The sequence below is a fragment of the Trichechus manatus genome, unplaced genomic scaffold (assembly GCF_000243295.1).
Source record: "Trichechus manatus latirostris isolate Lorelei unplaced genomic scaffold, TriManLat1.0 scaffold00011, whole genome shotgun sequence".
Lineage (NCBI taxonomy): Eukaryota > Metazoa > Chordata > Mammalia > Sirenia > Trichechidae > Trichechus > Trichechus manatus.
Genome location: NW_004443947.1, coordinates 12,078,249 through 12,091,843, shown reverse-complemented (window position 1 = coordinate 12,091,843; position 13,595 = coordinate 12,078,249). Strand labels below are relative to the sequence as shown.

Sequence of the window (13,595 nt, the reverse complement as noted above, 5' to 3'; positions counted from 1 at the left end):
CGTGTATCTTTCCATTTGCTGTTCACACACACACACACACACACACACACACACACACACACACACACAGACATTGGGCAAAACATCATACTATAAACAATAGCCTGTAGCTTCTCTGCCCCAACAATGCGGTTTTTCTCACATATTGAGAGCATCCTTCCATGTTAGCAAAATACAGAACACTACATCATTATTTTTTATAGTCAAGTAATTTTTGCTTACATGTTTTTTATTTTTCAGATAAAGCCAAGTCCAAACATCTTAAAGGGGATAGATATGTAAAGTGCACAGACTACTACTGAAATCAAGGTTCATGACTATATTCCTAAACACCAGTTTGCCGCCCTTTATAAAGTTGTTAGACATTTCCATAACTACTTCATCTCCAGAACTACTTAGATTGATTGATCAATAGATATACGTAAGTTTTAAGGCAGGATAATGACTAGACATCTTTTTTTTAAATTGTGGTAAGTGTATAGGTAACAGAACATTGCCATTTCCACAGTCTTCACTTGTACAATTCAGTGACATTAAATTACATTCATCTTATTGCTCAACCATCACCATTAACCATTCCTGAATTTTTCCGATATCCTTAACAGATACATCATTATTTTTTCTTCCCACATCTTAATTGGTGGAGCCCTGGTGGCGAAGTAGTTAAGAGCTATGGCTGCTAACCAAAAGGTCAACAGTTCAAATCCACCAGCTGCTCCTTGGAAACCCTATGGGGCAGTTCTACTCTGTCCTATAGGGTCGCTTTGAGTTGGAATCTACTTGACTGCAGCAGGTTCAACAGGTTGCGTCTTCATTATTGTATTAACCCACTCCACAAATATTTATTGAGCACCAATTGTGCCGGGCATAGGATTCCATTGTTTGGATGCACCATTTATTCAAATGGTTTATTTAATCCCCAGGGAGGGAACTTGTCAAGAGGGAACATATCTTGATTTTTCTGGGCTGCAAACTGTATATACTGAGATTCGTATCTCTGCAGCCAGTCTGACTGGATGCCCTTCTCCAGGCAGAGGGCAGGGAGAGTAATCCTCTAGAAACAGGGTCTCTCTGTGGTGGTCCGAGTGTACATGTTCTCTCAAAAATATTTCAGTCATCAGTAATACAGTAACTCACGATGGAGGGATATGCCTGTGTATGGAGTTTTCCTTCAGAGACCCTTTCAAAGATTTGCTGGGTAAAATGGTGTTGGACAAGATTTGGCTCTTGGTCCCTGGTCTCCATCCTCCGTAAAGAAGAGGGAATGAACCGCTTAGAGAAGTTTGAAGAAGAGGAAGCCCTAAGAGAAGTGGGCTTTTGTTTCTGAAGTCTAGGTGGGGTGTGGTAGTGGTGGGTGGGCTGAAAATGGCTTCGCTAAAGACAGCTTTGCCAATATTAACCCAGACTGTCTAGTGCTGGTGCTCTTGAATGAAGAGCATTCTGAGCTGGTATAAGGAAAGTTCCAATCATCCCTTTCTTCCCCATTTTTCCCTCCTTTTACTCCAAGGCAGTGGTTTGTGGGGATCTTCCGGGGGCTCAGGAGATGTGTTGAGGATGTCAACTTTCAAGAGAAACTAGTCGCTCCCAGAAGGGGGTCTGGAGACAGACCTCCTTAGGTATAATTCCAGCCCTGTCACTTTCTAGATGTAAGACATTGAGTATGCTATTTAGTCTTTCTTAGCCTCAATTTCCCCTTCTGGTAAGTGGATATAATAATAACGAATTTGTTTTCTAGTGCTTCATACCAGGATCTGTGTTAAATGTTCTTACAAATATGATCTTGTTTAACCTAGCCAGCAACCTGGAGAGTTATTATTATACCCATTTTACAGATAAAAATATTGAGGTTCAGAGAGGTTAAGTAATTTGCTAAAATAACACAGCTAGTTAGTGATGTCTATTGAATACTCATTTTTTAATACTTAGTCTGTTCATGAAACTGACCATCTCCCACAGTGCAGCAGTAAGTACTGGCTAACAGAAGTTTTTGGGCTATCCATCTATTCAGTCAATAGATATTTTTAACAGCCTACCAAACCCTGGATATGCACCGGATACATACGTCCTATCCACCAGAGACTGTCTTTCAGGGTTTCTTTTTTTCTTGTATGTATTTTTTAAAGTTTGATTTGGAATGGATTCAAGAGGGAAGGAGATTTTACAGTGTAAAAGAAGCTAGTTTCCTGTGGCTTAGAAGGAAGTTCATGGTCTGGAATTCTAGACCTCATCCCTGTCATCTTTCTTCTTGTTCCATTGTGCCTCAGTTTGCCAGTGGTGAAGCAGAGCCCATCTGGGCTTCCAGAATTGGAAGAGGGTAGGGAGCAGAGATAGACTCAAACATACCAATGATCATAAAGATAGTGTAGGACCGGGCAATGTTTCATTCTGTTATACATAAGGTTGCCATGAGTCAGAGCTGACTCAGTGGCGACTAATAACAACAGGAAGCCTAGAGGAGAGGGAGAATATTAGCATGTGTATTTTAGGCAGAGGTAGCAATGGGGAGAAACCAAAGTGGTTTCCTGGCTAGGCAACTGAGGCTGACTCTCGTGTATGTAGATTCCTGACTCCCCATAAGGAAAAAACAAACATACTTGTTGTCATTGAGTTGATTCCAACTCAAAGCAACGCTATAGGGACAGAGTCGAACTGCCGCATAGGATTTTCAAGGCTTTAAATCTTTATGGAAGCAGACTGCCACATCTTTCTCCCGAGGAGTGGCCAGTGGGATCAAGCCACTGACCTTTTGCTTAGCAGCCAGGCACTTTAACCACTGTGCCACCAGTGCTCCTTTGACTCCCCATACTCAGGCCAAAATAATTGACATATAGTTTGTGATCTGTAGTTTGTGGCAAGCCTTTGTTAGTTTAGTTAGATAATTCAATCATTTGTTCAATTGATTTAGCCGCCAAGGCTGGGTGATTACCACCACTTCACTCCCTTCCTTCCCCTCCCCACTCCTCAGATTGGAGACCTAGAGGGTGGTTATTGCTAAGAGGCCAGTTTGGCCTGGATTGTCTAGGGAAGGACAGAAGTGGGCACAAGCATTTGGGAACCAGCTCAGGAGGCAAATAAATATTGCTTATTGGCCAAACTGACAGGATGGGACATCTGTTATTCTAGATGTTACAGTTAGCCAGCTTTCCAAAGGGAAAGTGGGTATGAAAAGCATGGAATACAGCCAGGAGGAAGATTGGGGGGCAGGTAGATGAGTAGTGGGGAAGCCAGAGAGGGCTGGAATCTGAGGAAGAATGGAGCTTAGAGCCCTTTCCTGTAAACCCCTCACTTAGGGATGCAGAAGCAGAGGCCCAGAGAAGGAACGTGATTTGCTCAGTCACTATCAAGTTGGTGGCAAAGTTGGGACTGGAACTCAGATTCCCTGCCTCCCTCCTGGGGTGATCTAATCCTGCTGCTGTCATGTGTCCACCTTCCCAGGAACAATGGGGACAGCCAGAGCTAGAGTTACAATGCCAGCAGGGAGAAGCAGAGAGGACAAGAGAAGCAGGGAGCCTCAGGGGCTTGGGGACTGTGGGCTGATGGAGTCTGTCTCTCTTCTCCCTTGCTAGGTATACCAAACCACTCACCTTTGCCGACTGCATTAGTGATGAGCTGCCGCTGGGATGGGAAGAGGCGTATGACCCACAGGTTGGAGATTACTTCATTGACCACAACACCAGTAAGTGCCTGGCGGTCCTACTTTTCCCATTCCCCACTCCACCCCTCCATCTCCCAATCACCCCTCCAAGTCTGAAAGAACTAGCCACAGAGGCTCTTGAAGCCAGATTGTGTTTTGTTTTATGTAGATTTAGATAAGAGATATATCGTGTGTGTTGATATAAAAATAACAGTCTGTAAGGGTTTTTAATAGAATCTAAAAGCCCCTCTCTTGTAACCTAACTCCCAGTTTTACAGAGAAAACCATGCTAACAATTTCTCATGGATCATTTGAGATATTTCCCTATCATGTGTGTTCATGTATGAATGTATATAACCCATTGACATCGAGTTGATTCCAACGCACAGTGACCCTATAGGACAGAGTAGAACTGCCCTGTTGGGTCTCCAAGGAGCAACTGGTGGATTCAAACTGCCGACCTTTTGGTTAGCAGCCGAACTCTTAACCATTGTGCCACCAGGGCTCTTAGGAATGTATGCATATATTCTCTTTTACATGTGTTGATTTCTGCGTGTGCATCTTTTTTTTTTCATAAAAGATAGATTTGTCATTGTCACTTCCAGGCCATTTTGGAGCAGCCAGAGCCCCAGCACAGCAGCATGTACGCATCTTTGTCCACAGTGTGGAGTTGTTGGTTCGAATGTGTGTGTTTCTGGCTCACCCTCACTTCATATCTGTGATCAGAGTAGCCTGATCCAGAACAAAGAGCCCTAGTATCTTTGTTTCTGAGACTATGATGGAAGAATCAGTTGGGAAGAGAGAAGCATGCGGTCTGACAGGTGCAGGAGCCCAGGTAGTGGAGCTGCTTCTGGGGAGAATTGATATGTGTTGGGGCCTGAACACTCTGCATCCTCTTGGCCAAGACTATGCCTGTCTTTGGAAATTTGCTGCCCCATTTGTCCATGTCCAGAAGAAAGAGGATCTTTCTGACTCACATTCAGCCTTAGGAACTGTAGGAGTCCCTCCATCCTTTCAGGTGGGAGGAGGAAGGGAATGTAAGGGAAGTCCCTAACCAAGTCTGAAGGCTGGGAATAGCACGACAAATGCTAACAGCCCCTGTTAACTGAGCACACACTCTGTGCTTGGTACTTGATTTGCATTATCTCATTTAATCTCCCAACTACCCTGTGGGGTGTGCCCTCAGTGGGGACAGTGGTGGTTCAGAGGTAGAATTCTCGCCTTCCATGCGGGAAACCCAGGTTCGATTTTTGATCAGCGTACGTCATGCGCAGCCACCATCCGTCTGTCAGTGGAGGCTTGTGAGTGGCTATGATGCTGAACAGGTTTCAGCGGAGCTTCCAGACTAAAGGCAGACTAGGAAGAAAGGCCTGGTGATCTACTTCCAAAAATCTGCCAGTGAAAACTGTATGGATGACAACGGTTCAATCTGCAACCAATCATGGGGATGGCGCAGGACTGGGTAGCATTTTGTTGTACGTTTTGTTCTGTTGAGCAGGGTGCCGCCATGAGCTGGGGGCCAACTCCGTGGCAGGTAACAACAACAACAATTGACAACTAAAGACTCAGAGCTAAAAATGGCAGAACTGGGACTGGGACTGCCACTGAGGAGCAGAGTTGTCTTCTGACCACTTCCTCCTCTGGGTGTCAGTAATGCTCTGGCCATTGTCATGTTGTACACCTCATCACTCCGTATTATACCCGTTTACCTGTTGTTATGAGTTCTTCTAAAGCAATGACTGTTTCTAATTCATCTCTCTCGTCCCAAGCCTGTGCCTGGCAAGGCACACAGTAGGTATGCACTTAACCTTTGCTCAATGGAAAAGGGCATACGTGCATGAATGCATGACTAAATGGAATGAGCAGACTGTTGCTGGCACCGAAGTGTAGAAGAGCTTCTGAGAGACAGCTAATGGCGTTAATTGCATTGTTGGGGGTAGCAAAGGTTTTTATTAGCACTCGTGATTGCTTATTGGATAATGAGAAGTAAATATGCCTAATTGAGTGTGTATGGGGAATGAGGTTAATGCTTGAATGGCTGCATGGGATGCTGGGTTAAACACTGATGTACAGGAACCCTAATCAGTCCTTGCCTGTGTCTAATTGCTGAGTGCATCCCCTTCATTTAAATCTGATGGCGGTAGAGAAATTCTAAGGTGCTGCTGGGAGTTGTTGAGAAATAGAAGGAAAGAAGGACTAGCAGACAGTGGGCAGAAGTTTATTCTTGAGGGGCCGATGACAGAATTGGGATGTATGGGGAGTGAGTAAATGGGACTACAGCAAGAAGAATTCTAGCTGGTAATGACTGGTGGTTTCACCAGCTAGCAGACTGCTGGTTGCTGGTTTCCTTTGGGTTAGAAGGTGGCCTCATTGGATGGAGGTCACCACCACTTGTAGATGGAACCAGTGGTACAAATACAGTATGAATGTGGGTACAAAGTCCTGGATATTTAGTGCCATGGACTCAGACTAGTTTCATGTGTATGTATTGCTCATTAACTGAAATTCCTCTTCCAAAGTTACAGACCAACATTCCTTCCACCAACAAATATTTACCTACTGTGTTCCATGCACTGTTCTAGGACAGTACAGAATGGCAAAGATCCTTGCCCTTATTGACCTTTCATTTTGGCAAGGGAGACAGACAATAAACAAGATAAGTAAGTAGATTGTAGAGTATGTTAGAGAATGATCAGTACTATGGGAAAAGAGAAAGCAGAGTGTGGGGCTGGGGTAGGCTGGGGTGTGTTTGAGGGTGGCGGGGGAGGAGTGGTGGCAGGTTGCAATATTAAATATGGTCATCGGGAAGAAAACCTTATTGAGAAAATGAGATTTGAGCTAAGAATTGTAGGAGATGAGAGGGCATTTCAGGTAGAGAGGTTAGAGCAAAAGCATTCCACTGAGATTATATTTAGCTTGTGCAATAATATGAAGGAGGATAGCTCGGTGAGTAGTGACTGGTATCTTAAAAGCTTGCGAGCGGCCACACAAGGTACAACAGTTGGTTTCTATTCACCTGAAACAGCAGAGAAGGAAGGTGACTCAGGAATCAGAGAAGGAAGTGGACATCAGGTTTAATTGCCTCCATAAATTATTACCTCCAGTACCATGAGATCAGAAGAAATGGATGGTACCCGGCTACCATTACTGAACATTTTGATCAAGGACTCAATAGATGGATCCTGATCAAAAGGAGGAAAAGTATGGAACAGAACTTCAAACTCATATGGAAACCAAACTTACCAGATCCGTTGAGACTAGGGGAGCCCCCAAAGCTAATGCCCAGAAATAATCTTTAAACCTTGAACCAAACTATCCCATTAAACTAAACAACAGTTTAGCCCAGTTAATAAAAATGTTTGCCTCATGCATAGCACTTTTATAAAGAATTGCCTATATGAGTATAAACTGACAACAGTTAATCTAAAGCACAGATGAGAATTTTAAGGAGCAGAGAGCCTAAATTAATGGTAATGAAACAATATGGGTAGAGATAGAATGGTGATGCAGTGTGAAGTATGTAACCAGTGTTATTGAACTGTTCATGTAGAAATTGTGAATGAATGTAGATTTGGTTATGTATATTGCCACCAAAAATAAATAATATTTAATATTTTTTTTTTAAAAAAAAGAATATCAAGGAGGCAAGTGTGCATATAGAAGAATGAGTGAGGGGAAGGGAGAAGGACATCAGGCCCAAGAGCAGCAGGGCATAGATCAGGTAGGAGCTGGTGGTCTGTCTTAAGGCCTTGGCTTTTACACTGCATGAGATGGGGGCCATTGGAGAGTTTTAAACAGAGGAGTGACATGATCTGACTTATGTCTTAAAAGAATCCCTCTGGCTTCTGTGCTGATAATAGACCTGTGAGAAGCACAGAGACCTGTGAGAGACAACTGTAGTAGTTTAGGTGACAGAGAATGGTGCCCCAGCCCAGGGTGGTAGCACTGGAGGTGAATTGGATGTGTTTTCCAGGTAGAGCCAACAGGATTTCCTGATAGATTACGTGTATGGTATAAAAGAAAGAGAAAAGAATGACCCTCATTTGGCCCGAGCAACTAGAAGGATGGAGTTTCCATTGATTGAAATGGAGAAAACTGCAGGAGGAGTGGGTTTCAGAAGGAAGAGCAAGAATTCGTTTGGACGTGTTGCCTTTGAGATGCGTATTACACATCCAAGAGAAGATGTCACTGGTCAGTTTGATACAGGAGTCTGGAGTTGGGAAAGATATCTGGACTGAAGATATGTATTTGAGAGTTGTTGGCACATGGATAGTATTTAAAGACACGAAGCTGGATGAGATCACCAAAGGAATAATTAAAGACCAAGAAGAGAAGAGGACCAAGGAATGAGCTATGGGTCCCTGGACATTAAGACGATGAAGAGAAGAGGAAAACCAGAAAGGACTCTGAGAAGGAGCAATGAGAAAGGTGGGAGGAAAGCCACGAGTGCCTGGGAAGCCACCAGGTGAAGAAAGCATGTCAAGAAGGAGAGAGTCATCACCTGTGTCAAATGCTTATGACAGATAAGTGCAGTGAGGACTGAGAAATGACCAATAGATTTAGCAACATGGATGACACTGGTGACCCAGCTTAGGAGGACTGGAGAGCAAAAGTCTGTCTAGAGTGAGTCTAAAATTAAATGAGAGGTAAACCTTAAACCAAAAATATTCCCTGAAGTCTTCTTAAAACCAAACAGTAGTTTAGCTTAACTAATAACAAACGTCTGTGTGGTGCAGTGAATTACTTAATATGGCCCTTCTAGCCATAGTCTTTGTAATTCCCACCAAATGACTGGGTGGGGTTATGCAAATGAGGTGCTTGTGGGCCACCAAGGGGATTGGATAGCTTGCTAATAATGTAAATAAGGTGCATGACACCCTTGTGGGGATGGGACCATGCAAATAAATTGTATTGAACTCTAACAAGGAGATTGGTCAGTTTTACCATCCTGCTAGGCTTAAAGGGTGACAGAGAGAGAGAGAGGAGTTGTAACACAGAAGACAAAGATGGCGGCAGAGCAGTAGCAAGAGTGATAGCGATGCAAGATGGCAGAAACAGGGAGACTGGCAGAAGACAGCTACAGCGGGGCTTGCTGACCCAAAAAGCTAAGAGTTGTAACACTTGCCCAAGAAGACCCCTAGCAGGACCCAGTGTCAACAAGGTCCCCAGCAGGGCCCGGCAGCAGCAAGAACCCAGCAGGGCCCAACGGCAGAAGGCGAGAAGCTATCCTGATCGAGGAACTATCTCCTAAGTTGTTCCTGTTACTTCCATGTTGATCCCAATTCCAAGTTGTACCCTGTTACTTCCCTAATAAACCACTTAAGTATGGTTCCTGAGTTCTGTGAGACATTGCAGCGAATTGTCAGGTGCTGTTGTGTAAGTTCCAACTCATAGTGACCCTATGTACAACAAAATGACTCTGCCCAGTCCTTGCCATTCTCAAAATCATTGTTATGTTTGAGCCCATTGTTGCAGCCACTGTGTTAGTCCATCTCATTGAGGGTCTTCCTCTTTTTCACTCACGCTTTACCAAGCATGATGTCCTTTTCCACAGACTAGTCCCTCCTGGTAACATGTCCAAAGTATGGAAGACGAAATCTCACCATCCTCGCTTCTAAGGAGCATTCTGTATTTCTTCCAAGACGGATTTGTTTGTTCTTCTGGCAGTCCATGGTATATTCAATGTTCTTCACCAACACCATAATTCAAAGGCATCAATTCTTCTTTGGTCTACCTTATTCATTGTCCACCTTTCACCTGTATATGAGAAGACTGAAAATACCATGGCTTAGGTCAGGCGCACCTTAGTCCTCAAAGTGACATCTTTGTTTTTCAACACTTTAAAGAGGCCTTTTGCAGCAGATTTGCCCAACTCAATAGGTCCTTTCATGTCTTGACTGCTGCTGCTTCCATGGGCATTGATTATGGATCCAAGTAAAATGAAGTCCTTGACAGCTTCAGTATTTTCTCTGTTTATCATGATGTTGCTTCATGGTCCAGTTGTGAGGATTTTTGTTTTCTTTATGTTGAGGTGTAATCCATACTGAAGGCCAAGATCTTTGATCTTCATCAGTAAGTGCTTTAAGTCCTCTTCACTTTCAGCAAGCAAGGTTGTGTCATCTGCATAACACAGATTGTAAATGAGTCTTCCTTCAATCCTAATGCCCTATTCTTCTTCACATAGTCCTGCTTCATGGATTATTTGCTCAGCATACAGATTGAATAGGTATGGTGAAAGGATACAACCCTGACACACGCCTTTCCTGACTTTAAACCACTCAGTATCCCCCTGTTCCGTTCGAATGACTGCCTTTTGATCTATGTACAGGTTCCTTGTGAGCACAGTTAAGTGTTCTGGAATTCTTATTCTTTGCAATGTTATTCATGATTTGTTATGATCCACAAAGTTAAATGTCCTTGATGTCATTCCACAACTCATTAATGTTCAACGCATTAAGTCTGTTCTTGAGATGGTCTCTAAATTGAGGCGGGATATACTCACGGTCGTGCTTTGGTTCTCCTGGGCTTCTTCTAATTTTCTTCAATTTCAACTTGAACTTGCATATGACCAATTGATGGTTTATTCCACGGTCGGCCCCTGGCCTTGTTCTGATTGCTGATATTGAGCTTTTCCATCGTCTCTTTCCACAGATGTAATCGATTTGATTCCTGTGTATTACATCTGGCGAGGTCCATGTGTATAGTCGCCATTTATGCTGTTGAAAGAAGATATTTGCAGTGAAGAAGCCACTGGTCTTGCAAAATTCTATCATGCAATCTCTAGAATTGTTTCAATCACCAAGGACATATTTATTTTCTAACTACTGATCCTTCTTCTTTGTTTCCAACTTTCGCATTCCAATCACCAGTAATTCTCAATGCGTGTTTGATCAATTTCACACTGCAGAAGTTGGTAAAAATCTTCAGTTTCCTCATCTTTGGCCTTAGTGTTGGTGTGTAAATTTGAATAATAATTGTATTAACTGGTCTTCCTTGTAGGCGTATGGATATTATCCTATCACTGACAGCATTGTACTTCAGGATAGATCTTGAAATGTTCTTTTTGTTGATGAATGTAACACCATTCCTCTTCAAGTTGTCATTCCCAGAATAGTAGAACATATGATTTTCTGATTCATAATGGCCAGTACCAGTCCATTTCAGCTCATGAATGCCCATAGAGTCCTTCAATATTGTAACTCGAAGCTTGAATTTTTTCTTCAGTTCTTTCAGCTTGAGAAATGCTGAGCATGTTCTTCCCTTCTGGTTTTTCTAACTCCAGTTCTTTGAACATTTCATTATTGTGAAAACGGTATGGCGGCAGTGTCTGACCTCCTCTGACTTCACAAGGGGAAAGGAGAATCAAGATCAACACCCCAAGGTTGATTCCTGTTAGGCAGAGGTCAGATATTCCTCCTCTCTCTGCCATCTTTACCAATTCTCACACCCACTGTCCCTCCCACAACACTCTCTACTTCTCTGCCGGGTTTGCTAATTCATTGCAATGGCCACACAGAACTCACAGACCATACTCAAAGTTATGGGGTTTATTAGGGGATAAACAATTCAGAAAAGGAGGGTGAGAATGGTTGCAGAACTCGAAGAATATAATGAGTATCACTGAATTGTTCATATAGGTACTGTTCAATTGGTGTATGTTTTGTTGTATATATTCTCAACAACAACAAAATAAATGAAATTTAAAAAAATAAAATAAAACCGTAGGGGAGGAATTGGAAACAGCAAATATAGACAACTCTTTCCAGAATATAATCATTTTCATTATTTCAAATGTCAGTATTAAATATTCCCACTGAGTGTTTACATGCATCATAATTATATGGTTTTAATCAGTGTTCAAATTATGTGTTCTGCTGTTTTCTCTTAATACTATATCATGAATATTTGAGGGGTGCTATATAATCTTCATATTTGTCATTTTTAATACAATAAATGGATGAATGAATACATTTCAACACATAAAATTGATGTACCATAATGCCCTTATTATTGTCCTGATTTTTTCCATTCAGTATTCCATTCTATATATAAATAACACATTGGGGAAAATCTTTAGGCATATTGTTTTTTCTTTCTTTTATAATTCCTGAAGATATATTTCCAATTGTAGAATCACTGAGTCAAAGGTTATGAACACTTTCGAGGCTTTGGTACATGTTCCCAGATCAATGAGTATTTCTAAAGGATTGTATTAGTCTGTGTGGCCACAGGCAGTAAGGGTACCATTTTTCCCATACTTTCATCAATATAGAACTATTTTCATTTGTTTTAATTTTTGCTAGATTCATAGGTTTAAAATGTTACTTCATTGTTTTTAATTTGCATTCCTTTACATAGTAACAAGGTTGAATGTTCTCCAGATGTCTGGCTGTTTTCAAGACAATTTTTTGTTGTTGTTAAAGCTCTTGGAAAATACAGTATTGTTAGCCATGGGGTGTGTAAAAGCAGGTGTGTGGTGTATGTAGGAGATGGGGTGTGGAATGTATAGAGCATGTATGATTGTAGTGAGCCTCTATGCTGTAAGGAGAATGTGTGTGGAATGTGTTTGTAGGTAGAGGTTTAGAGTATATGGGAGAGGAGGAGTAAGTATGGAGAAGTGGAACTCAACTATGGCTGCACAAAATCAGCTAAAAATATTGAAAGTGGCTGCCTTTAGGGGAGAAGGACATGAGGGAGAATGAGGCAGGGGAATAATATTTTGTGTAGCAAACTTCGTAATATGCTTAACTATTAAACTATGTCCTTGTGTCACCTTAATAAAAATGAGAACTAAACATTGTTGGCCAAGGTGATCTTTAAGGTATAAGTTAGGAATAATGTTATCTATTTTGTTGAGATGGACTTGTGGAAGGCTGGTGTCAGCAGAAGGGTTGGGCTGTGGACTGACCGTCTCAGGTGTGACTAGTTTAGAATAAACAGCACTTAACACATCACTTCAGAGCCACTTAACACGTCACTTTTAAAGAGCCCTGGTAGTGCAGTGTTTAAGTGCTGGACTGCTATCCAAAAAATTGGTAGTTTGAACCCAACAGCTGCTCTGCAGGAGGAAGATGTGACAGTCTGCTTCTGTAAAGATTACAGCCTTAGAAACCTATGGGTCAGTTCTACTCTGTCCTGTAGGGTTGCTATGAGTTGGAATTGACTTGATGGCAAAGGTTTTAGGAAGCTTTATGCCTGAGGGATCATCTTTTCAACAAATTTTGGTGGTACAACTGGTATCCATAAGGAAAAGAAAATAAACCTCAGCTCCTACTCCTACTGTCACCACATGCAAAGATAAACTCAGAGTGAACCATAGACCTAAACATAAAAGCTAAAACTGTAAAACTTCTAGAAGAAACCATAGGAGAAAATTTTCAAGATTTTAGGGTAAACAGAGATTTCTAAGACAAGACACAAAAAGCACTAACCACAAAAGAAAAATTGATAAATTTGGCTTTATCATACTAAAAACTATTCTTCAAAAGACACCATTAAGAAATTGAAAAGGGGGAGCCAACATGGCACTATAGACAGAGCACCACACTGTCCCTCCACAGCAAAGACCCGAAAAACTAAGTAAAACAGAGACAAACATCAATCCTGGAACCCTAGCAGCAACTGAAGAGATAAAGAACTCAGCCAAGCACTGAATGGAATAAGAAACTGACAGAGAACAGAGAGCAAGGGGAGTTATGAGCAGAGGTCCCCTATCAGCTAACGCAGCACAGATTCACCATCTTGGACTCCTATCAGAGATCTGTGGACAGGGAGTACAGGAAAGCAGATTCACAGAGCTCCCAGCAGGAGACAGAGCACCTGGTAACCACCAATACATGCTTTCCCACCCCTCACCTTGCCTCCCCCTGCTCAGCCTCTCCTACTTCCCGGTGGGCCAATAGAGCTTCCCAGCGGGTTGCAACCATGGCACAGGAGGCACTGGTTCAGTGCCACTCGGATT

The 13,595-nt window shown here is 42.3% G+C and overlaps 1 protein-coding gene across 2 annotated transcripts in view; it reads left to right on the top strand.

Annotated features, from left to right (window-relative positions):
* The window catches only part of WWC1 (WW and C2 domain containing 1), a 202,447-nt gene that overhangs the window by 99,785 nt on the left and 89,067 nt on the right, over nt 1–13,595 (top strand). For both annotated transcript variants that reach the window (XM_004371223.1, XM_004371222.1), the window contains exon 2: nt 3,567–3,676. In XM_004371223.1, coding sequence (XP_004371280.1) covers nt 3,567–3,676 — 110 coding nt within the window. The remainder of the gene's footprint in view (nt 1–3,566; nt 3,677–13,595) is intronic.